The 23683-nt window shown below is 37.0% G+C and overlaps 1 protein-coding gene across 1 annotated transcript; it reads left to right on the top strand.

Moving 5' to 3' along the window:
- The first annotated feature begins 6046 nt into the window (after positions 1–6046).
- LOC113073172 (galactose-3-O-sulfotransferase 3-like) lies at positions 6047–22965 on the top strand. Its single transcript, XM_026246049.1, has 3 exons — positions 6047–6307; positions 20574–20671; positions 21483–22965. Exons 2-3 carry the CDS (start codon positions 20589–20591, stop codon positions 22750–22752), a joined length of 1353 nt encoding a protein of 450 aa, XP_026101834.1. The 5' UTR covers positions 6047–6307; positions 20574–20588; the 3' UTR covers positions 22753–22965.
- Positions 22966–23683: the final 718 nt, after the last annotated feature.

Genomic DNA, 23683 nt, shown 5'->3' with positions numbered 1-23683 from the left:
ACGAGTTATACTTGAAGCCTGCCCTCTGAGAAATCCTGAAAACGTTATTATAAATTGAAGCAACACCTCCCCCTTTGCCTTTTAGACGCGGCTCGTGTTTATAACAATAATCTTGGGGGGTGGACTCATTTAAAATAATGTAATCATCAGGTTTTAGCCAGGTTTCTGTCAAGCAGAGCACATCTATATTATGATCAGTTATCATATTATTTACAAAAAGTGTTTTCGTAGAAATGGATCTGATATTCAATAAGCCAATCTTTATCATTTGTTTATCCATATTGCATTTGTTTTTTATTTGTTGAACCTCAATTAAATTGTTAACCTTAACTTGGTTTGGACGTTTTTTGTATTTTCTAGTTCGTGGAACAGACACAGTCTCTATAGTGTGATATCTAGGTGAAAGAGTCTCTATGTGCTGAGAATTAACTGACCTCTGTGACGGGAGGCAGCTAGCAGACGGTCGGTTTAGCCAGTCTGTCTGCTTCCTGACCTGGGCCCCAGTTAGTCAAGTATAAACACTAAGACTATTTGCCATATTTCTAGACAGAAGAGTGGCGCCACCCCAGGAGGGATGAAGACCATCTCTTTTAAACAGGTCAGGTCTGCCCCAAAAGCTCGTCCAATTGTCTATATAACCTATGTTATTCTGTGGGCACCACTTAGACATCCAGCCATTGAGTGATGACAATCTGCTATGCATCTCGTCACCACAGTAAGCAGGGAGGGGACCAGAGCATATTACAGTGTCTGACATCGTGCTTGCAAGTTCACACACCTCTTTAAAGTTATTTTTAGTGATCTCCGACTGGCGAAGTCGAACATCATTAGCGCCGGCATGAATAACAATCTTACTGTATTTACGTTTAGCATTAGCCAGCACTTTTAAATTTGCCAAGATGTCAGGCGCTCTGGCTCCCGGTAAACATTTGACTATGGTGGCTGGTGTCTCTATATTCACGTTCCGTACAATAGAATCACCAATAACTAGAGCACTTTCATCAGGTTTCTCAGTGGGTGCATCACTGAGTGGGGAGAACCTGTTTAATGTTTTGATCGGAACAGAAGAGCGGTGTTTTGACCCACGACTACGCTGCCTCACCGTCACCCAGTTGCCCTGCTGCAGGGGCTCTGCTGGAACCGGACAATGTACAGGAGTCCCTGAGCTAGACGCATCCAAAGCCATATCTAGAGCCCTAACATTCTTACTGTCCTCAATTAAAGTTTGGATGCGTGTCTCTAATTCTGAAATCTTCTCTGTCAGCCTAACTGTTTCCCTGCATTTATCACATGTGAATCCCTCATCAGCGACAGAGATAGATAAACTGTACATGTGGCAAGAGGTGCAAATAACAATTGTAGGAGAAGCCATTACTCACCGTGCTTGATGAAATATTCTTACTGCGGTTGTTTGACGAACTTGTGGAAAACTGCAGCGTGAGAGAGGAGAGGAGAGGAGAAAAGAAAACGCTAATGACAAGCTAACGAGTGCTAACGCTTTGCAGGTGTGCTGCAGTCACGGAAGAGTGAACGATCAAAGTTAATCTGATAAGATTGATCGGTAATATCAGAAATATGGTGTGAATTAAGTTATATTTTACAATTAAAAAAACAAACAAACAGACAGTGATAGTAAGAAAGATTATAGAGAAAAAATATAAAATAAAAACAGCTACATGGAGCTATGATTAGCTACAGAAGGCCAACAGGAAGTAGAGAAAACACTGTCCATAATTATTTGTTCATAATAATACGATTCACATCTACGACTCGCAGTAACTTAAGCACGCTTCTAACCGTTAACAGTTTTGATAGGAAATTAACATACTGTTGGCCTAATAGAGATATGAATTCCATTTTCAATACATTACATAGATTATGATTTATTTATTTATTTAAATGAACTTAGCCTACCTGAACGTAGCCTACCTCAGAATAGAAGTGTATTATTTCTTACACTTAATCCTTGGACAGCATGCCAGCATGATGAGGTTATGTACTAATGAGGGGCTGAAAATGAATCTTGGTGTGCTGTTTTGGTAGATAAACATATGTCAAAGTCAATCTCATTCAGTGATTTAATGATTATTTCGTATCTTAGTTCTTGCATATGGTCTTGTACAGTGAGAATAGAAAAGAGTCACGCCTGGGTTTTTTTATTTAGATTTTTTTTTCTGATATGTTTCACTTGGATGTTATAAGTTGCACCGAGTAAATACAGCTGGATAAAACTAAAACAGTGTCCATTTTCATTTCAGACTGCAAAGCAACAAAATGTGATTCTTTGATTCTTTCTATACTCACTGTACAGTATGTTGTTTTTAAAAATTGGACTGCAATAAGTTTGATGATGATAAATACTGATGAAAGATCAGTAAAAACCAGGTCAGAGTTAATTATATGCCACCAAAATGATTTCCTTATCAGCAGAGCAAAATCCAGTCGTGACTCTATAGTGGTTTGTTTTCACGTCATGAACTGCTCCGTTGTGTCAAAGAGCACCCAATCCATTCACTATAGCTTGAAGTACTTCAGGACCCATAGCTGAAATCGACCTGAGTGTGTGTGGCTGAGCTGAAGTGGATGATGTGTGGGGTGTTTTCATGGATAAACTGGTTTGAATGGCCCAGGCTGGATGTGAGTTGTGGCTGAAATCAGGCTGGCCTTCATTATGAAGATCGGCTGCTGGTCTTAATCTAGATTTCCATTTTTCATCTCCAGTCCATCTCATCTGAGAGTGATATAAGTGTTTTATTGATGCAATGGGAAAGCGAAGCTGCACTGTGTGTCTGGTACAAACTGTGCTGCGACAGTGAAGGAGGATTGATATTACGCTGCATAATGCAGGAGTGTGACTGCATTCGTAATAACTTAATATCACACTACTCTGTTGCTGTATTTTTACATGCATTATACCCAAACGATCTAGTGCTTTAGCTGAAATGTGCATGATATAGCCAGAGTAAAATGCATGAAATAAAGATATGCGTTTTCATAAATAGGTATTGTTTTGATCCCTCTGTCCTCAAATCTCATCCTTGCATCATTTACTTGAGGAAATGAAACAAGATGCACATCCAGAATATTGCACAATACATATATTTAACATTTGGTATACCATATTACCTCATATTACTATAGAGTTGAGATGCCAACTTTAATGTAAGCTTAATATACAATGCAGCATCAACTCTGGATTAAAGCCAGACACTGTTTTTCTCTTTTTCTTTGTCTCTTGTTTTAATCCCAAAATGCTGTCATTAGACAATCACAATAAAGTATTTTGGAATCCATATAGTATTGAATTAAACCATTTCCCCACAGTTTATTCAGTAAATCCTGTGAGAAGCAGTGGCAGATGTGGATGGGTGGAGTATGAGACGGGACCGAGTCACAGATTCATGACTCGCGCACCTGTCTGATCACTTGCAGATTTCTTAGAGGTTCACATGCATCAAAGATAGGTCTGAAACATCTCCTGTCTTCATCTCCTCGTCTTTAACTAGTTTCCAGTCTCACCGTCATCCTACAATCTCACCCAGCACTCATACACAAGGCCTTTTCTTCTGACATCCCGCACTCAAACACACACACACACACACACACACACACAGAGTCTCACCCAGCCCTCATTGTTGTTAACAGGGCTCTGTGTGTGCTGAGATACTTGATCCCACAAGGACAAATGCACAGAAATAGAGGGAGAGAAAATGAGTAGAAAGAGGATAAGAAATACAGCGGAAACCATAGGAGGTGAGGAGCCAATTAATATATATATATATAAACTTAATAACATGGTAAAACACATACCTTAACAACTGCAAAGCAATAGCTCAATGCAGACACTAGAAACTATATAAAAAACTTTAATAACCATCAAAGCAAATTTTAGCATCACTGAGAGACTTTTACAATTTTTAACTTATTTTTTCAATTGGTTCTTATTTGTATATTTTTTCATTTTATTTAAGTGTTGTTGTTTTTTTGCTCATTTTTATTTCGGTTTCAGTATTTGTGCTTATGTAATATATAGAAAATATTAAATAATATTACTGTATATCATATATAATAACATGGAGGAACTTGCCCACAACTATCCATAAACCTGGAAGCACCTCTTTAGTTCTAGTAGAAATGGTCAATAATTGCATTTTTCCAATACAATTACAAATATTTGGGTCAGTATTTATTTATTTATTTTTTCACAAGGAAGTAAATCTAGTGGAAAATAAGATCTGTTACCTTCCCTTAAGAATTACGCGTGAAAACAGAAGGAAATTTAATATCAGAGGTCCCAAACAAAGGCAGTCTTTTATCATTTCTTATTGCTCTGTAATCAGATGATCTTCTATGGTAATATAATCACGCTCACTTCACAAACCTGTTGTATAATGACACATGCTTCCTAAATAAATGGTTTGATATCTGAATGTTGACGATGTGCCAAACCACATACACATATATAAACTCTGTCTGACTTGCTTCATCCTTAGCCAGAATATTTTACATTAGATTTACATTAAATCTACATTTAGTAGATGTTGTTATTCAAAACAACTTGCAAATTAGGTAAAAAACAATAATTGCAATGCTGCAAAACCTACTTACAAGAAGAGTAAATCAGACTCCAAAATGTAACATCAGATCATGGTTCTTTTCTGCGCCATTTTAGTTTAACTTTTATTCTCCTAATAATATTTATGACGATAATATTGATTTATGATTAAAGAAAAGTCAATGGAAAAAAGTGATACATCAAAGTCAAGGAAACTGTGATACGTAGGCTACTTGATTGTGTTTTCATGATAAAGACACTTAACCTCAGGATGCTCCTCAATGAACAATAAGAAGAAGAACCATAACCAGGTTTCTTCCTGCTGGAATGAGTGAAAAATGTGATTTGCCTTTTAAAATAAAATAAAAAATAATGATAAATGATTGACTGACATCAAACAACTTTTACTGCAGTTGAAAATTAACAAAAGGCTATTATCTTTTAATGACATTAGGGGTTTTTTGGTTTGTTTTTTCTAACAGGTGCTCTTTCATAGAAATGTAAAGAAATGTTGCATGGCAGGTTAGTGACACACTGACTACTATGTAGATGAAAAACATCATTTTTTTGAGTCTGGAATGACATAAGGGTGAGTAACAGATGGATTTCATTTCTTCTGTTCATTACACAAAACTACTGGATTATGATTAAGATGACTTTGAATAAAGCACAAGTTTTATGTCATTTTTGAGCTTGGCTTTTAAAATCACTATCCAGGAGCTTATCAAACATTTATGTTTGTGTTCACAGACATGAATAGACATGAAAAGGCAAAAACAGTCCAAACTATTTTTTTTGACCAGACTTTGTCTAAAGATGATTCTCAACTATGTTTTGAATGTTAGTACAGAATGATTTCATATAACTATTTTTTTTTTTTTTTTTTTTTTTTTTTTTTGCAACATGTAACAAAAAAGAAGTGTAATAATGGGAGTAATAATTGCCAATTTTCATTATAAAATCTAATATTTCATAGGGGTATATTGAAATATAATTTCTTTCCCTTTTCATTTGTTGCGTGTGTAACAAACATGTTTTAGTCCGGTCGTCCTCTACAGTGGACATCTATGAAATCAAAAACACATTCATTTGATTCCAAACCCCATAACAATTTCCTGAGATGTTGATTTATGACAAACAATTGTAAAATTAGTCAGATTAAAACTGTCATTACAAAACATTGAATTTGACCAATAAATTAGCCATTTTTAAAGCCCAAGGAGAGAGAGTGGTCATGCAGAAATCTCTTAAAGGACATCCAGATTAAAGATATAAAATAATGTCCTCTACAGAGCACAACACTCCATAGCTGGATGACAGGAGGATATCCATGTATTTACATAACAGTAACACATTATACTCGGATGTAGCCTACAAATAACCAGGAATATGCAAGGAAAACATCTTAGTTATTTTTGTCATTGAGACGAAACGGTTTTGTCGAGATAATGCGAGATATTTTCTCATGGCTGGTAAAAACGGTATATAATCTCGATCAGCAGGTAAGAAGTTAATTGCAGACCCTGTATCCTCGACTCTCCGCCTCTCGATGCGTGCATCTTCCACGCGCGTGCGTCAGTGCTCGGAGCAGCCAGTCGCGTGAAGCTCTGATGACAGACAGCAGCAGCCGATATCAGCTGAGATGACCCACCGAGCAGCACAGCGTCTCGAGCGCGTCACGTCCTTCGACCCGGAGCGCGAATAACCGCGGACGAGCGCGGATCACAGACTGCATCCTGCTATCAGTCAGAGGTGGGTGAGAAAACAACGGGCTGGTATTCCTTCATCACCCTCAGTGGTCTGGACTGACAGCACACCTGTCTCCTAACACAGTATGATATTAGGTTTATGTTGCATTTATGATGCATTTTGCAGCTGAAAGCAAACGCGTCGCGTCGGCGTCCCCTCATTCATCTCTCTGATTTACAGTGAAGACCTGCTGATTTATGCATATTGATCTGCATGCTGTAAATCAGTTTTAAATGACAGATTCCCCAGTGAGGATGTGTTTGACCAGCCGGTTTCATCAGCTAGATGATTCGAATGAATGACTATAATGATGTTTGTTCCAGTTTTAGCATGAAATGTGCATAAAATTTTTAATTTAGCACTGGGGTATCTTAAAAAAGGCTTGTGTATATGTGTTAAAAAAGTTTTTAAATTATTATTTAAAGCTGTTATAGTGATTTAATGATTCAGTAGTCAGATAAATACCAATGCTTTACAAGAGTTTGTTGAAAATGAAAAAATGGAAGGCTATGCTGTCCTCGAATGCTTTTAACAAGCAACTTCTCGTTTAACATTAAAACGAACCTGTCAAGTGTGAGACGGACCTGTCACTGTGTGATATGCAATTCAGATGGCACTGAATGATCAGTCTTTAGCACATGATCTGGTCTGCTTCATGCGGTTTAGCTTGGCCTGTAAGTCTGGATGTTCCTATTTCCTCCTAAAGAAAACAACACATTGTTTTTAGAACCAGAACAAATGTAGGAAATACAACAAATGTAGATGGAACAAATAGGAATTACAAAGAGGTAATAAAATGATTAAATAAAAGAGGTGATTATTAAATTATATACAGTTTGAACTAAAAGGAACCAGATTTATATGTATATAATTGTAGAGTTTATAAGAAGAGAAAAAGAGTTATTAACTAACCAGGAAAGAAAGAGTTGTTTTAACCTGTAAGCATTTCACTGTGTTGCCCGCGGTACACTGCATGTTTTTGAGGAATAACTTCATGGCATAAAACATCAAAAAAAAAAAAAAAAACACATCAGGTGCATTCAGTGTCTTTGTCAGACTGCTAACGTGGCTTCATGCTGTGATCGAAGTGCTCCCAGCTATAGTCATCTGCAGGCATCTGTTAACAAAAAAATGAAGGAAGAACAAGATGAACTTTTTCAGCTCGTTTAAAGTTGTTTTACTCAATACCAGTTAGACTTGCTGTGATTGTGAAAGCATACAATTTCCTTTGGGTGTGCCTTACAGGTGTTCCTTTACAGGAATGCTAATGAGTTAACTCATGATTTGATTCCAGCACTCAATACACAACAGATAGTGACATGGCACCAGAGTAGCCTGGTCTCCAGAGGTCTTGCCTGAGCCAGGTCGAAATCCCAGTGACTTTCAGCGGACTTATATTACCAGCCCAGTTCCTTGTGCATGTTAGATGAAGACGAGTCTGAACCTGAAACACTCGTTTCAGCAGCAGTGAGTGTGTATGATTATTAAAGATGAAAAAAAATGAACATTTGCTGAAAATATACCCACTCTCAGAACATCCTAGATGTAGATGAGTTTGTTTCTTGATCAGAACAGATCTGGAGAAATGTAGCATTGCATCACTTGTTCACCAGTGGATGATCTGCAGTGAATGGGTGCCGTCAGAACGAGACCAAACAGCTGATAAAAACATCACAATTATCCTCAACACTCCAGTCCCTCAGTTAACATCTCTTGGAAAGCCAAAAGCTATGTGGTTGTGGGGGAAAAATCCACCATTAATAAGTTTGATTAACTTCAAACCATTGCTTCTAGACAAAATGCAAGTCCATAATCCATGATAATGTGTACTGCAGTGAAAAATATTGACAGATCAAGCATCGTTTACAAGTGAAAACAGTCCAAAACAGCTCAAAACAAATATATGGGTGGATTTGATGTGAGAGACAACAGGAGATGGGAGTTTTTTACTGGAGAAAGCATATTTTTTACTTGTATTTTAGCCATAAGTGTGGATTACTGTGAAGTTTCTATCAGCTGTTTGGACTCTCATTCTGACGGCACCCATTCACTGCAGAGGATCCACTGTTGAGCAAGTGATGCAATGCTACATTTCTCCAAATCTGATGAAGAAACAAATTCATCTACATCTTGGATGTACGAAACTCTGGTTCATGAACAGATAGTGTACATTTTATTTGCCAAATTAAATTTACATTAAAATGTATTTTGACCTGTTTTTGCCTCCATATAAACAACTCTTCCCAAAATAGATAGCATATGTTGGCAATGTGTTAATTGCCATTTCTTTGTAATTGTAAATCTTACTAGCAATTTATAAGTATAAATAGTTTCTATGCCATTTTTTGTAATGCTTTTTTTCAATGACAACTTACCAAAGTGCTTTGATGTTGCTGTTTGACTTGATTAGACTAAACGTTATTACCGTCTTGATGCTTGAATATCACATTACTACAGTAATCGATCTGGAAAGAGCTTTGTTGTGAGAGTCTGATTGATGCTCTCCTTGAAAGTCAACAGGAGAGTGTGTGTTCGGATGAGATCAATTATTTGACTCCATTTCAATATTAATAGACTCTTCAATTGGTGTTAATCTAAACATCAGGTCAATATAATCCTTCATTGCTATGATGTCAGTCAATGTGATACCAGAGTTGTGTTGCTCCTGATAATTCTCACGTGTATCTTGAGGAGGTAAAGTGAGTTGTGGACATGGTTTCTGCTGTGGTGGTATGTGTCGGCATTTAAAGTGAGAATCTGATTTAATATTTACCGGTGGCTTCTCCACTGCTCTGGAGAAAAGTGAGATTGGGAAAGTGTGTGTTGTTTTGCTTGCATGCATCTGTCTGCTGCTTGCGTGTTTGTCAGAGTAATGTGCAGCACTCATTAAACTCGCAACCTTTTCCGTGACCCTTACGTTAATTTCCCTCTGAGGATGCTGTGTCTCACTCTCATCCTCGTTTTCTTCTGCTTGACTCTTAATGTCTGTTTGGCTGTATCAGGGAGCTGCTTGTATATTAAAATGAATCTCATCCACCTACATACGGCTGAGCTATTAAATGATAACGATAATTATCATGATCTAGATGTAAGCAACTATGGAAGACCAATGGTTAATTTTAAATAAAACTAAAACAGATTACAGAATCATTACATTTCAACATATAAAAATTAGGGATGAATATCGATAAATATCGGCCGATAATTAATGCGCATCTCGTCAGTAAAGCTGGTTCTCTAATCAGTGGTAATTTCCATCAGGTGCACAGAGCCGTTGTTAACTGACAAGCTGCGCAAATCCACGTTCATTATCAGCATTGATTTACGCAGTAAACAACAGATTGATTAGAGAACTGGCTTTACTGATGAAATGCGCATTAATTATCGGCCGATATTTATCGTGCACCTCTAATAAAAATGAGATTGTTACAATTTATACAGATGTTACCGTTTTTGATAATGGACATAAATTTACATCTGGATCTCAAGCTACTGAAAAATGAGTAATAAGAGTAATAAGAGACCCCCCCCCCCCAAAAAAAAAAAATTATATTGCAGTCTGCATTAGGGATGCACGATAATATCGGCACAACATCGGTATCGGCCGATAAAAGCTTAAAATGACCATTATCGGTATCGGCCGATATGAATATTTCTGCCGATGAGCCAAACCGATATTCTCCAAGTGAAATAATTGACCTGTTTTTCAGATGTGAATGTCTGTCTACATTTGTAAAATAATAAATTTATGGTAGAATCAGTACAGAAGAGATACATGGATTTCTCTTCAGTAAAATTAAAGTTTAAATATATCAGTATATATTTGTAAATATATCAGTATATGTTTGTATATATATCGATATCGGTATCGGCATCGGCCAAAATTATTTAGAAAATATCGGCATATCGAATATCGGCCAAAATCCAATATCGTGCATCCCTAGTCTGCATCATTAAACTCAGGAAACACAAATCTCTTTCGCGATTTTAAAACTGTATCAATCATTTGAACATCCAGAAAAAAATTAATTAAGTGTATTATTATTATTATTATTATTTCTTTTTTAATTAAAATAGTGATTGGGAAAGTGTAAAGAATTAAAATAAATGTCCGGTTTATAATAGTTATTATTTTATGGGACAGACACAGTATGGGAAAGAAAGACTTAAGACTTATGACAGTAAAATACATTAATGTTGCAAAATATTTATTTTTCAAATAAATGCTGCTCTTTTGAGCTTTTCACGATAATTCACAATCATTTTCGTTATTGATAATAATCAGAAATGTTTCTTGATCAGTAAATCAGCATATTATAAAGTTTTATGAAGTATCATGTGACTGAAAACTGGAGTAATGATGCTGAAAATACATTTTACAATAAATTACAATAGAACACCGCTATTTTTAAATAATATTTTTACTGTATTTTTTATCAAATAAATGCAACTGTGGTAAGCATAAGAGGCTTCTTTTAAAAACATAAAAAAAATATTTCCAAACAATATTTCCAATATTTCCTTTTACACCGTAGTGTATTTTTATCATTTTGTCCACTACTACATATTTTAACCTGAAAAATGCATGTCAAAAGGCCAATTTTCTTTATTTATTGTTAGTCACTGTCAGCATGCAATGTAAATATAGTTTCAATTGGTCCATTATAGTGAACACAGCTTGACATTTAGCTAAGCTAACGATCTCCCGATAGTAAACATCATTAATGAGGTAATTATTGAATATATTAAGGTATGAACTCCCATGAACCTTTTCAACACTTTCTGGTTCTTTGGTGAAACACAGATAAACCTCTTCTGCCATTGACAAACTTCAGTTGTTGTATCAAATGGCTCCACTTTGATCTCCGTGTTACAGCGGACTGAAATTAGCCGCTTTTGTGCTCTCTGTGATATTGTGTTTCAAAGCAGTGTTTTTCATCCTGTCATCTCTGTGAATGGAGAAGGGAATCTCTACAGTCTTTCCTTGTTTTCTCAGAAAACTTCAGATGTGCTCGAATGAAGGCATCGGAGGCTGAGCTGTTGGTTTAAGTGTGGGGAAAATGGAGCTGGTTTTCAGCCAGGGCTTTTTCTGGCTGTCATGCATAGGATTTCTTGCATGACTTTAATATGATTGATGTTTAATTTATAGGGTGCTAGTTATGTTATCTAAAAAAAAAAAAAAAAAATTATTATTATTAGATTAATTTATTCCTAAAATACTGCATTTTCTAAATTTTGTATTAACAATTATTATTACTATTAATTTAATTAAATCAATTTTGTGCACAAATGCTCTCATGCATTGAATTTCCAACATACTTTGATGGTTAATTTATAGTGAATTATTTAGTTCGTTATTTTATATATATATATATATATATATATATATATATATATATATATATATATATATATATATATTCACAAACAAGTAATTTAAACCTGTAATAAAAATGTATTATTTAATGATAAATATTTATATTTTTATAATTACACTTTATTTTTACAATATTATACATCTCTCTCTCTCTCTCTCTCTCTCTCTATATATATATATATATATATATATATATATATAGTTATTATTAATATTATTATGTGTAAAATGTCCTTATTTTTGGTTCGACTGATTGAGTCAAAGATGTTAAAATCTGCATATCTATTTTTTAAGTCATTTGTATAGCATTGAAAGGTGGAGCACTTTGCATTGTGGGATTTTCAGTCGTATACTGCAGATTTTTGCTTTTTGTTTAATTCAGATGCATATAAAAAAGCTGAACACTGAGCAAAACAAGCACACAGTACGTCATTTCAAACATACCCATGCACTTACAAAAACATACCTAAACACTTGTTTTATCGATTGATTTTATTCTCAGACTCGCGGTGGATGGCCGCTGAAGGATTAATGAAATGCTCTTTAGAAAGGGCCTTTGGCTGTTGGTCTGTTACAGATGCTCCTTCCCAGCAGCTGATCCATTAACCCCATAAACACACGGAGGCAGACACAGAGCGGTGCAGTTGACCCCCGCGGGTGAGTGAGGGTGTCTCTCGCTGCTCAAACAGCAGGAGTGTAAGTGGATATCAGCGACCGCTCCATGCCTCTTTCATCACTGATGCTCCCTTCAGGTCTTCTTTTCCTCTTTTTCTGTTCTGGATGCTGCATCTGTTTATCTCTCTATTTATCTGCCACTTTACAAGTGCTGTAGGCAGACTTAAACTGACTAACTGTTAGTATTAGTGTAAAATAGGGGTTCTCAAACTTTTTTGGCAGTTCCCTTGATATTTTGCGTTATGTGATATTTCAATAATTTAACAACACAATTGTTCAGAGTTCTTTAATGTCAGTTAATGGTCACATGATTTATTAGTAAGCATAAATATTATCATCATTTGTTTAATGTTCTTGTATTATTGACTTTCTAGCTGGAATTTAAAGTGGACTCAATCCTCTTTTCACTTGTGATATTTGTCCACCACAGGCTCTGGTGTTTTAGGAACCCAACCAAAATAAGTAGTAGTAGTAATGACAATAATAATAATAATAATAAAAATAATAATGATACTTTTAATGCTAATTATAAAAATGAAGAGAAATGCATACATTTTACATTACAATTGTACTATATAATAAAAAAAACAATATTTCATGCTACAATATACAATACTAATATTTATGTTTTAAATTCTTCACTTCTAAACGTTCAAACCCTTGAACTTTTAACATTTCAAACCTAAAGTTTTTATTTTGGAGAAACGACAATGAAGTGCTGTAAACGTCCGTCCATAGAAATGGTGGAAACTCATGTGAATGAGTAAATAAAACAGCGTTGCATTCACAAACACATATTTAACTCTCGAGACGCTGTAAACACTGGATCACAAGCGGCTCACATGTAAATGAACGCAGTGCTGTGCTTCACTCTGAAATGACAAACAAGCGATATCCGTCAAGATACTCAATTAGCTCTTCATCGGTTCACAATCCTCCGTTTACGAAACCCTTGACCCTGCTTCTCTTTTAGTTCCTGTAAACCTAATCAAGACATGTTTGTGAATGCAAACACTTACAGCACATTTAAAGGAAGCTCTATCGCCCCTTAAGCACTGAAGTTTTTTTATTATTAAATAATGCGTGACTATGAGCTTCTAATGCGCTGTCAAGCAGCACAATGTTTCTGGATGTAATGTTCCCATTTTTCACTCATTGTTCCTCACACACACACACACACACCCTGATCTCTTTGATTTATCTCCCCGCAGCGTTACACCAGAGGTGGTGCCATCTGCTCGAGTCCATAAACTGGCGCTAGTGAGGGCCGGACAGCTTTGCTCTGATTGTTACATCTCTCACAATAATTCAATCTTGCGCTTGGCTCATCTGGCGCTAGAGGATCAGATCTGTTTGCCTCTCGGGATGTTTTAGTCTGCGGGGATTTAGTTAGACGAAAGCCATGGGATTTGAACCCATGACCTGTTGGGATGCTCTTGCCGCCTCATTCGTTCTGTGCAGGACACATCAAATCCTGTACTGGATGCTGGAAACTGATTTGGAAAGGCGCACCTCTTTTAAGTGTTTCTAGAGTTCAAGTAGTTAATCACGCACTTTATGAATAATTATCCTCGTTCTCTATTCATTGTCACTGATGCTAGAAAACAGATAGTTTGTTTAGCTGTTTTGTGCTACATAATTAGGAGCGACTGGAGACATTTAGCAAGTCAATGAAATATCTTTGTGCAAATCTGCATAATCTGCTTTGATTTCAGAATTAATTAAGTTTCAGAGTTGCACCTAAACATATAGCAAGTCAGAATGAGGTAATTTTTTTCGAGTTGCAAAGACATATTCTCATGTTTGTGGTTCTCTGATGTTGGTTAGTGGTAGCATGACATGCAAGTAAACTTGAAAAAAAAAAATTTTTAATTCAATTGTACATAACGTGAAGTGTTACTTGTACTTTGTGGATGGACTTAAAAGTGGACCCAAAGCGTTTCATTCACAAATGCATGTTAAAGCTGCAGAGATGGAGTTTGCTGCATTTTCTAAATCAATAGGTCGAATATGTATTTCAAATATATATCAAAATGCTTGCTTTGCAAGACGGTTACATCAATGCTATTTGTTCTGTTCTTTTGCAACTGTAAACTAGCACAGCTGGTTAGTTGACAAATGCGTTGTTATTTAAAAATGAAGGACGGACTGTGATTGGTGCACAACTGTAAATGGTCCCTTTTAAACTGCAATCGTACAAGTCAAGAACATGAGTAAACGTCAGCTTAGAGCAGGAATTAGTGTTGAGAAGTAAAGAGACGTCTGTGTGTCTAATCTGCTCTTCTCTCTGGGTATTTGGGGCAACTGGCGGGTGGATGATGGGACGGTGGACACTCTGTGAGGTATAAACATGCGATGTGAAGAGGACGCTGACAGAGCTGCTGGAGATGGTCATTAAGTGCTGTGAAAACAACAAACTAAAACCAATCATTTCTCAAGGTGTGTGTGTTTTAAAAGCCACTGCAATGAAGCATATGATATGGGGTTTGCTTTTTAAAATGTGTAATTCTTCTAGTTTTTCAGGGAACACATTTCCCTGGCCTATACGTTTAGGATCAGCGGCTGGGTTTTTAATATACCTCGTCTATGTATTCTCTGGCTGCTTATATTTATCCCCATTATTTTCCTGTTGCATTCATATTCTTTGTGAGGATACATCCAGAGGATACAACATAATGCTCTGCAGAAATGATAAGACAGGAGAAATGGTGAAGATGCCGTCAGTGTCCCAGCAATGAAAGACTGTATTTTTAATGAAATGTTTTAAATAACAAATTGTATATTTTGTAATAATTGTGTCTGTTAGAATTGAATGTCAGCACTATAGTAATGTATGATAAAAATATAAACCATAAAATCTATATTCAAATGAATGAATTACAGTAGTGTACTGGATTTTATTACAGTAATTGCACTGTATTACGTGATTACGGTACCATGTAATTAGTGTAAAACTGAAATAAATTTATGGTACAGTAAATCTTAATTACAGTAACTTGCTAGCAACGGTTTAACCAGTAAGTTACTGTAAAAACCCATTGAAACCTTTAACAGTGAACATCATATTTCCAACAAAATAATTTGACTTTGCTCAAAAAATCTACATTGAAATAGCACAGAGGAAATATAGATTCAGAAAAGGCTCTTAAAGTCAAATATCTGCTCATATACCTAAATATAAAGAGTTAATTTAAAAAAAGTTATTAACTTCTAGTTGCGAGTATGTGTTTAGATGTGGATGTAGATGGATGGGGTTTGCTGAGGCTCTTTTTCTAGCTTCATTTCCCAGATTGATTCTTTTGGGGGGATTTAGACAATAATGCCACATCAGATGTGCCGACCGAGAGAGAGGGGATATTTCATGCTTTACTGAACTGTGAATACAATAAAATACTCTAGAAGTGCTTTGTGGTGTGAAAAACTCTGAGGATTCTGTTGCAGTTCCCTCAGACATTTATTTCTTCTGAAGTCCTGTCCAGTACCCAAACTAGCTTCCTCATCTTAAACAGGAACTAGAGACGTTTAACATATTGTCAAATCGTTGGATTAGGTGACACCTTTGAAAAACAAAACTAAATCTAAATGTAAACGAACCCATTCTTAGTAATGTGTTTGTGGAGAATATATCTCAACAGGTTGTCCATTGGAAGAGTGTTTTGGGTTTAGTAACTTTAAGCTCTATTCAGAGCCGGGTTGAGCCTCATTCAGAATTGAATTGCAAATGATCTTTTAAAGTTCAGGAGCTTCAGATGATTTGAATAATCAGTATTTTAAATGGCAACAACAGAATTTGTGTGTTAACGGGGGTAGTTCACCAAAAAATGAATTTTGTTTCCCAAACCTACATGAGTTGCTGGTAGCCATTGACTTCCATTCTCCACATGCTCCACATATACTTTTAAACTATACATGTTATGTACTCTCGACTATATTTAGCACATTTTGCCATGTTTAAATTCAATCTGCTGGTTAAAAACTTAGGTTCAAGATGTTTTTGTCTATTTAGCTGTATTTTGTAAGTTAGAAAATAGTAACATAGTTGTGGAGATGTGTTGGATGATTTGAAGAGAAAGAAATTAAAGGTAAATTATGCTTAAAAAACATGATATATTCACCATAATCTTGTGTTTTTATCTACAGCTTGACTTATTTAGCATTGCATGTTTATAGCTGATATCTTTAAAAGGAACGCTGCTTCAGTAAAAAGCAGCATCCATCTTGACCCATGCTTTAAAAAAGTGTCAGGGCAGTCACTTCAGTGATGATTCTAACATTTTAAGACCTGAATAATGACCCTGAAAAATGTTCATACGGTTTCAGCTGAAAATGCTCTGTGAGGAATACATTCAGTGGTTGAAATCTATAGATTTGTTCCTGGTGGGAGTTTTTCTTTGTCGTCTTTGCCGTACTAACTGGGTTTTCTAAGGCACTATTTTTTGTGAGATGCTTTAGAAAAATATGTGAAATGTCATAAAAATGTACATAGACTTACATTCTTTACAGTGACGTTTACTGTATATACAGTACTGTAGGTTTCACCTTCAAAGCATTTTTTGGAAAAGCCTTTTGTCAGCTGAACGACTGGAATGTTGCTCAACCGTTGAATGCACTGTACTCCTCTATCCCTCACAGCCTCGTTCCTGTCAGAATGAAGTATGGTTATAGGTCTTTTCTACACTCTTTGTTTCTGTGGTCAACCCTGAGTGCAAAACTGATGAACTGCAAAGATGCTGTGATTCCTCCAGTTCCTTCTGCCCTCCAGAAATCATCACGTGCAGAAAAGCAAGTAGAAAATGTCAACGCAATAGCCACATACGTAAATGTCTGTATTCCTACACTCTTTATATATATATATATATATATTCTTGAAAAAGTTAAAAATTCTAATTTATTGATTTAATTAAATCTTTTAAATTGCAAACATTATTTTACATAAACTTAATGGAATTGTCTTAATAACTTGTGAAAATTGGTCAGTGCAGTTCTAGATCCCAGCATTGCTTTGCATAAGACTGGATATGGAGAATAAATATTTAAAATAAGTGTGTGAGTGCATGTGTGTGTGTGTGTGTTCCAACCTGACCATATGTTGAGGACAAATATGTACTCAAAAGTAAGTACAACCTGACAGAATTGCCAAAATCCTCAATTTTGGGGCATCCTCATTTTTAAAACTAGTATAAAAATGAAGTAAACAAAGTATTTTTGGAATTGAAAAAATGCAGAAAGTGTTCTGAAGGGGAAGGGGTGGGTTTAGGTTAAAAAAGTGTATAGCTATCTGTATATAAAAACAATAGAAGTCTATGTAATGTTTCCATTTAGATAGCTAAGTAAACGTGTGTGTGTGTGTGTGTGTGTGTTTAGGGAAAGCCTGTTGGCGTTTGCTTTTATGTTTGACATTTAAGACTTTACAGTGATGTTTGTTGTTACCATTGTGCTAAAGAGAAACGCTTATGGCTAAGTGTTGGGTGGCTATGTGAGCCATGACTGTGCACAGGTTTTTATCCAAAGTAAACTTTTAAAAGCTCGTCGCTCGCCATGACAAAAGCCAAGGAAGGTGGCATGGTGTTAAACCTTCAATCAACCAATGACTGTGAAAATGCCAGTGACAAGTAATACCTTATATGAACTAATTCACATTTAACATGTGCTACAGTAGCTGTTGATTTGAAAGGGATCATGAATTGAGAAATCTATTTTTCCCTGATGTGTTAACATTTAAGAGGTCATTGCACTATAAAAAATACCCTGTAGGTCTCAGAGCTCAAAACGTCCTCATTTAAACCAAGATCAGAATCGATTTTGTCACATTATGACGTAATAGTGCAATGAAAGACCGCCTCTGCAGAATCACATTAATTACATTGATATACATATATGCATAATTCTTTTTTTATGCAAAAATTGGTCCCAGTGTAGTTTGTTGGTTGAACATGGTTTTATTTGAATTTGTCATAACTTCAGAACATTTGTTTTTAGAGTGTATATCTGCCCTAGCGTATCCCAGACGTCTATCACTTTGCATGCCTGGCTGGATGTTTCTCACGTCACTGCTGGATTGGTCACACAAGCTTGGATGTATCACAGTAACTCGACGCCTTCTCCAGAGAGCGTCTTTCTACAATAGCACCACTCAACACCGTCCGATCACAGCTTGACTCTCTGTTTTCCCCCAAAAGCCACATCTTGATTGCAACAAAACAGCACAGATCGGATTCTAATCTCCTTGCCTTCCCCTCAACTCTGGCTTTGTGTGGCTTGAATGACAGGGAATGATCATCAATCTGTCGCGGTATTACTGGTCTTAGTGTACCAATGAAGGGATTACGTCTTATTTTCAAGGAAGATGATGTTTTTAATATATAATTCATAGTTAAATGTGTATATTCTTTGCTTCTACCCTCTTTTGAAGGTTTTACACTAGATTTTGGAAAATGGATGCAGGGATATGCAAAATAAGTTAAGTTTCAAACAAGGGTTTGGAGAACCATTTTAGGTTTTTCAGTGAACAGTTCTTATTTTATTTCTTAGTGTGAAAGACATTTTAAGAACCTTTAGTCCATTTTAAAGAACCTTTGGTGGAATGGAAAGGTTCCAGGGATATTAACGTTTCTTCATTTAAACACAGGTGCCAATCACAAACCTTGTTTACACATTATTTTAATTAAGGTGTCCTTGTTATGGTGTAATTAGACGTATAAGTAGTGAGTAATGCTAATTAAATACCAATGCTATATGGTTAGGGTTAGGATTTGGCTTAGGGTTACTTGCATGTAATTATACATAATTAATTGTTATTATAATAGTTTATACATGTTATGTGTAACAAAGACAACTCAAAATAACCTTTTCTTCTTATTTTTTTATATGATTGTTCTGTTCAAATGTAAATATCAGTAAGGCACTGATGTTGGGGGATTGGTTTACATGACTTTTGTAGGTTTAAAGTTCACAATTTAAAGTTTGTTCTTCCTCTTATATCCAGTTTTTTTTTCCAAGGAACCTGGTTCTTCCAAGAAAAATGTGAATCAAAATCAAGTCAAGTCTTCAGGGCCCTTTAAAGTTTGCTGATGCCCCCTGGTTTGGATCCAATGATCTAGATATTGATGTTGTAATCAGCCACTGGCAAAAACCTTTATTGATAGACTATTAATATATACAGTGCAATTCAATACACATACAGGGGCTATAATGTTACTGGGGAAGAGTGCAGTGTGGTAGGAATAAACAGGAACACAGTAAGATTTGTTTGGTGAGTTATGCAGAGAATTATCTTTGATGTCATCGAGAATGTGATTTTCTACCCTAGTCTAGGGTCGATACACATAACGTTTTTAAAATTCATGACCAAATCTGAAACTACTGTAGATCTGGGCATTTATAATGTAATTTCTTTTATCTCACACTGTGGTGTTGCATACTTGTGCGTAGGTAGGTGGATGGTTGTGTGGGTGAATCGTGTCTTCCTCTGCTTCTAATTAATTCTTTCTTCTTGCACAGAAAAGCACAATACCTCTACCAAACCTTCCCTCCTTGTACATAATCTGAGCAGCTCTCATGAATAACCAGATGTTTCAGGATCATTCGAAACACACGCAGTTACATATGTGCTGATACATGACGGTGACTTGTCCTTTAAGGGACCACACGCTCATGCCATAGGTGATGGTTTATATTACCGCTGGAAAAATGGCCAAGACAGCTAGTCGGTGTTGGACTCAACTTCTTGTTGAGGTGTGATTGGCATCGGAAGCGAAATGGCTTACACCATTTGTAATGCTAATTAAACTAGAGTAGTATCAGGGCTTGGTCAGTGGATACACAGTAAAGCCAGGTTGTGTAAAAGTGCCACTTGATATGGTGAGAGAGAAAGGGAAAGTGAGATAACTGTAATTAGAATCCTAGAGAAGAGGTGGCCCTGACTCGTATGGAAGATATCCAAAACTTTGTTAACCTTAGATAGGCAATACTGCCTGAATGCTAATACGTGACACCTGTCCTGTCCTGGTTCTAGGTTTGTGTGTTCTCTTTGTCTCTGAACATGTTTGTTTGAATGACCCAAAACATTTAAAAAAAGGCACTTTTCAATTTGAGATACAGCTTGTAAGAAAACACTTGAATTTATGTTGCTCCAGAGAACATACTTGGTGTTCTGGATGCATGTGAAATGTATGAGAAACCTATACCTTTGTAAATTACCATTCTTCTCTTTTGCAGTGAAAGAACCCGGAGATGTCTCAGAAGAAGATATTCCTAGCATTGATTGCAATCAGTACTGTCAGCTTTCTTCTGCACCATGGGGGTCACTTGAACTTGTAAGAGCCTTTGAAGAATGATCCTTCCATTTGTCCCTACCTCGTTCCTATTGATGCACAAAAAAAAAAAAGTTTTTCTTTTTTACCAGTTCAGCCAAAAATGATACATACTTCAGCTGATGTAGCTCTCGTAGCTCCATGAAGACACTGACAGTCAAAATGCATCTCATGCTGAGCTCGCACTGCAGGGTTTTAGCCCTGATTTTCACTGCCAACTGTTTTGCGAAATACCCGACAAATCCGAAATCAAAGGCAAATTGGTGCTAATTCACATGAGTGACAATTACACAGTGTGAATTATCAAATTCACACTGCGTAGGCTGTAGGTCATCGCTGATGTATTTTTCAGACTAAACTCATTTTACACAGCAGGAAATCGCCAAGAGGTCTAGATATTTAGCATGTTAGGTCTTGAAGTGTGTGTAACCTCCTGTCACCGATCACTGAAAATGCAGTGTGAATTGGCTTTAGGCATTGGGTGTCCAAAAACTATTTTGGCCAAATATTTGCGTTCGCCAAAATTTCAGAGCATCACTACTCATTCCTCATTTCTGCCACCATTTGTTTTTATTCTATTCCATTTGATTCTGGCTTGATCCTGGCTGGTTTAGCTGTTTTACCAACTTGACCAAATCCACAAAATGTCAAAAACCAGCATACCAGACCAGGACAGGCCTGCTGAAATCAGCAAACGTTTTATCAGTAGGGTAATTTTGTTTTTGCCTTTCCATTTTTCTGATCTTTCATCATTGATTTTGAAAACTTACTGTGTTTTCTTGATTTCTGCATTAATTCTCCCCTCTGATTGCAGGACATTGGAGGCATTCTGGTTTGGCTGTCCAATCTCTATGGCCTCCTCCACCCGGGGCAGCGGTGGACCTTCTGCTAAACACACCAGTGTAGCCTTCCTGAAGACGCACAAAACCGCCAGCTCCACTGTGCAGAACATCCTCTTCCGCTTTGCTGAACGCAACAACCTCACTGTGGCGTTGCCTATTACCACCTGTGACCACCAGTTCTGCTACCCTCGACCGTTCAGTGCCCACTTCGTTCATCCACACACCACACCACCTGACATCATCACCAGTCACTTACGGTTCAGCCGGACTGAGCTACGACGCCTCATGCCCAACAGCACAATCTACATCACGATATTGCGGGAACCGGGAGCAATGTTTGAGTCTCTGTTTACCTACTTCAATCAGTACTGTCTTAGCTTTAAACGTGTTCCAAATGGCTCTTTAGAGACTTTCCTGGACCACCCGTGGAGCTACTATCGTCCAGAAGAGAAGGATTCAATGTATGCGAGAAATACACTGACCTTTGACCTAGGCGGCGATAAAGACCGGCCATCTTCAGAGGCGCCAGCGTATGCGAGACGATTTGCCACAGAGATGGAGCGAGTGTTCTCCTTGGTTATGATCGCGGAATACTTTGATGAATCTTTGGTGCTGCTACGCCGCCTGTTGTCTTGGGATCTGAATGACGTTCTGTATGTTAGTCTCAACATGCGCACGCCTGACTCCAAGAGTAGGCTTTCCAGTGAAAATACAGCCAAAATCAGAGCCTGGAACGCTATAGATTCTATACTGTATGATTACTTCAATGCCTCGTTGTGGCGACAGCTGAGAGAGTTGGGACTATCGTGCGTTAAGCGTGAAGTCCAGCTGTTGCGTCAGTTTCGTGATCGACTCGTCCACAGGTGTTTTGGAGGCCACTTGCCACCACTTCGCTCTGCTGCACAGATCATGAATAAGGAATTACGGCCTTGGCAGCCCAGTGCAAAAGTGGCAATCGTTGGATATGATTTACCAGTTAACATGACACAAAAAGGCCGTGTTCCTCCACCAGATGAGTGTCTAAAGATGATAATGCCGGAAGTGCAATACACACGGCTGTTGCTGCGCTCAGAGTCCCTACGTTATCGAAAGAGGTTTCCATTACGGAGCTCTCAGCAGACTTCACGAACTGTGGGACAAGCACGGGCACACAAAGAATCCCGGAGTTTGAATCCGCAAACCTCAAAGACGATGTCTCAGAGCACCAAAGGAGCACTACGGCTTTCCCAATCACCAGTGTAAAAGGATGGTTAAACTTCTTTCCTTTAATTCCCCATTCCTTGCAGCTAAATGTCCATGAGATGTTGGAATTACTTGAAGGCTTGAGGTCATACCTCATTTTTATTGGATGTGAGCACAACCAAACATGCACTCAACTTGAAAAGTATAAAAGTGAAGGAAAATATACATTGAAGTCTAAAAGCCTGACATCTGGAATGTGTCTCAATCTCTCAAGGACCATCTCTCCGCATACATTCCATCACTCACTATTTGTATTTAAGCCATCATTTCCCTTCTAGAAAATCCTTAATTAGCTTAAGTTAGTACCTAGTTTAAATTGTTTATAGCTACGTAGCTGAAGCTAATCTCATGTCATTGCTGGTCTAAGCTTGTATTGAAGGTTGATCAGGTGTATTACCTGCTGGTGATGTTTAAATGACAAGTTTAGTTACTACCTTCCTAGACTACCAGCTACAAACCAACTTGGTGTGACTTTGTTTTTTTGTTTTTTTTCTGGTAATCACATAATGAGCATTATGAGGCTTCCTTTTTACCAACGGCACTCTGTTTGAGTGAACTTTTACACATGCTTATCAACATACTGTCAGCTGCACCTGAGCCACAAATCACCATAACTGACTCTTCAGTTGTGGTCCAGAAAACCAGCATCATGTGTCGATGATGATGCAGCCATCTCGAAGGACATTTAAATATTTATTAATTTAAACTTTAGCCTCTACTTGGGCAGTTCTAGGGTTACACAGCCCTACATTTTTATGAGGCCACTATGGACCAGGCCAGAGAGGTTCATCCTTGACTAGAAGCCGAGAATGGTGACAAAACAGTTCATGTACTTTGAAGAATCAAAAACCAGAGTGAGCAGTGTGTTAGTTTCATCTTGATGTGTTTTTATTGTGTTTTTTGGGATAATGCAGTGCATTTGCAAATATGT

The sequence above is a fragment of the Carassius auratus genome, unplaced genomic scaffold, assembly GCF_003368295.1.
Source record: "Carassius auratus strain Wakin unplaced genomic scaffold, ASM336829v1 scaf_tig00011539, whole genome shotgun sequence".
NCBI lineage: Eukaryota > Metazoa > Chordata > Actinopteri > Cypriniformes > Cyprinidae > Carassius > Carassius auratus.
The sequence above is the reverse complement of the archived record's forward strand: the minus strand, read 5'-3'. Positions and strand labels throughout refer to the sequence as shown.

Coding starts and splice junctions, on each gene's coding strand:
- LOC113073172 (XM_026246049.1), top strand. CDS start 20,589: ATGTCTCAGAAGAAGATATTCCTAGCATTGATTGCAATCAGTACTGTC. Junction 20,672..21,482: donor CATGGGGGTCACTTGAACTT/GTAAGAGCCTTT, acceptor CTCTGATTGCAG/GACATTGGAGGCATTCTGGT.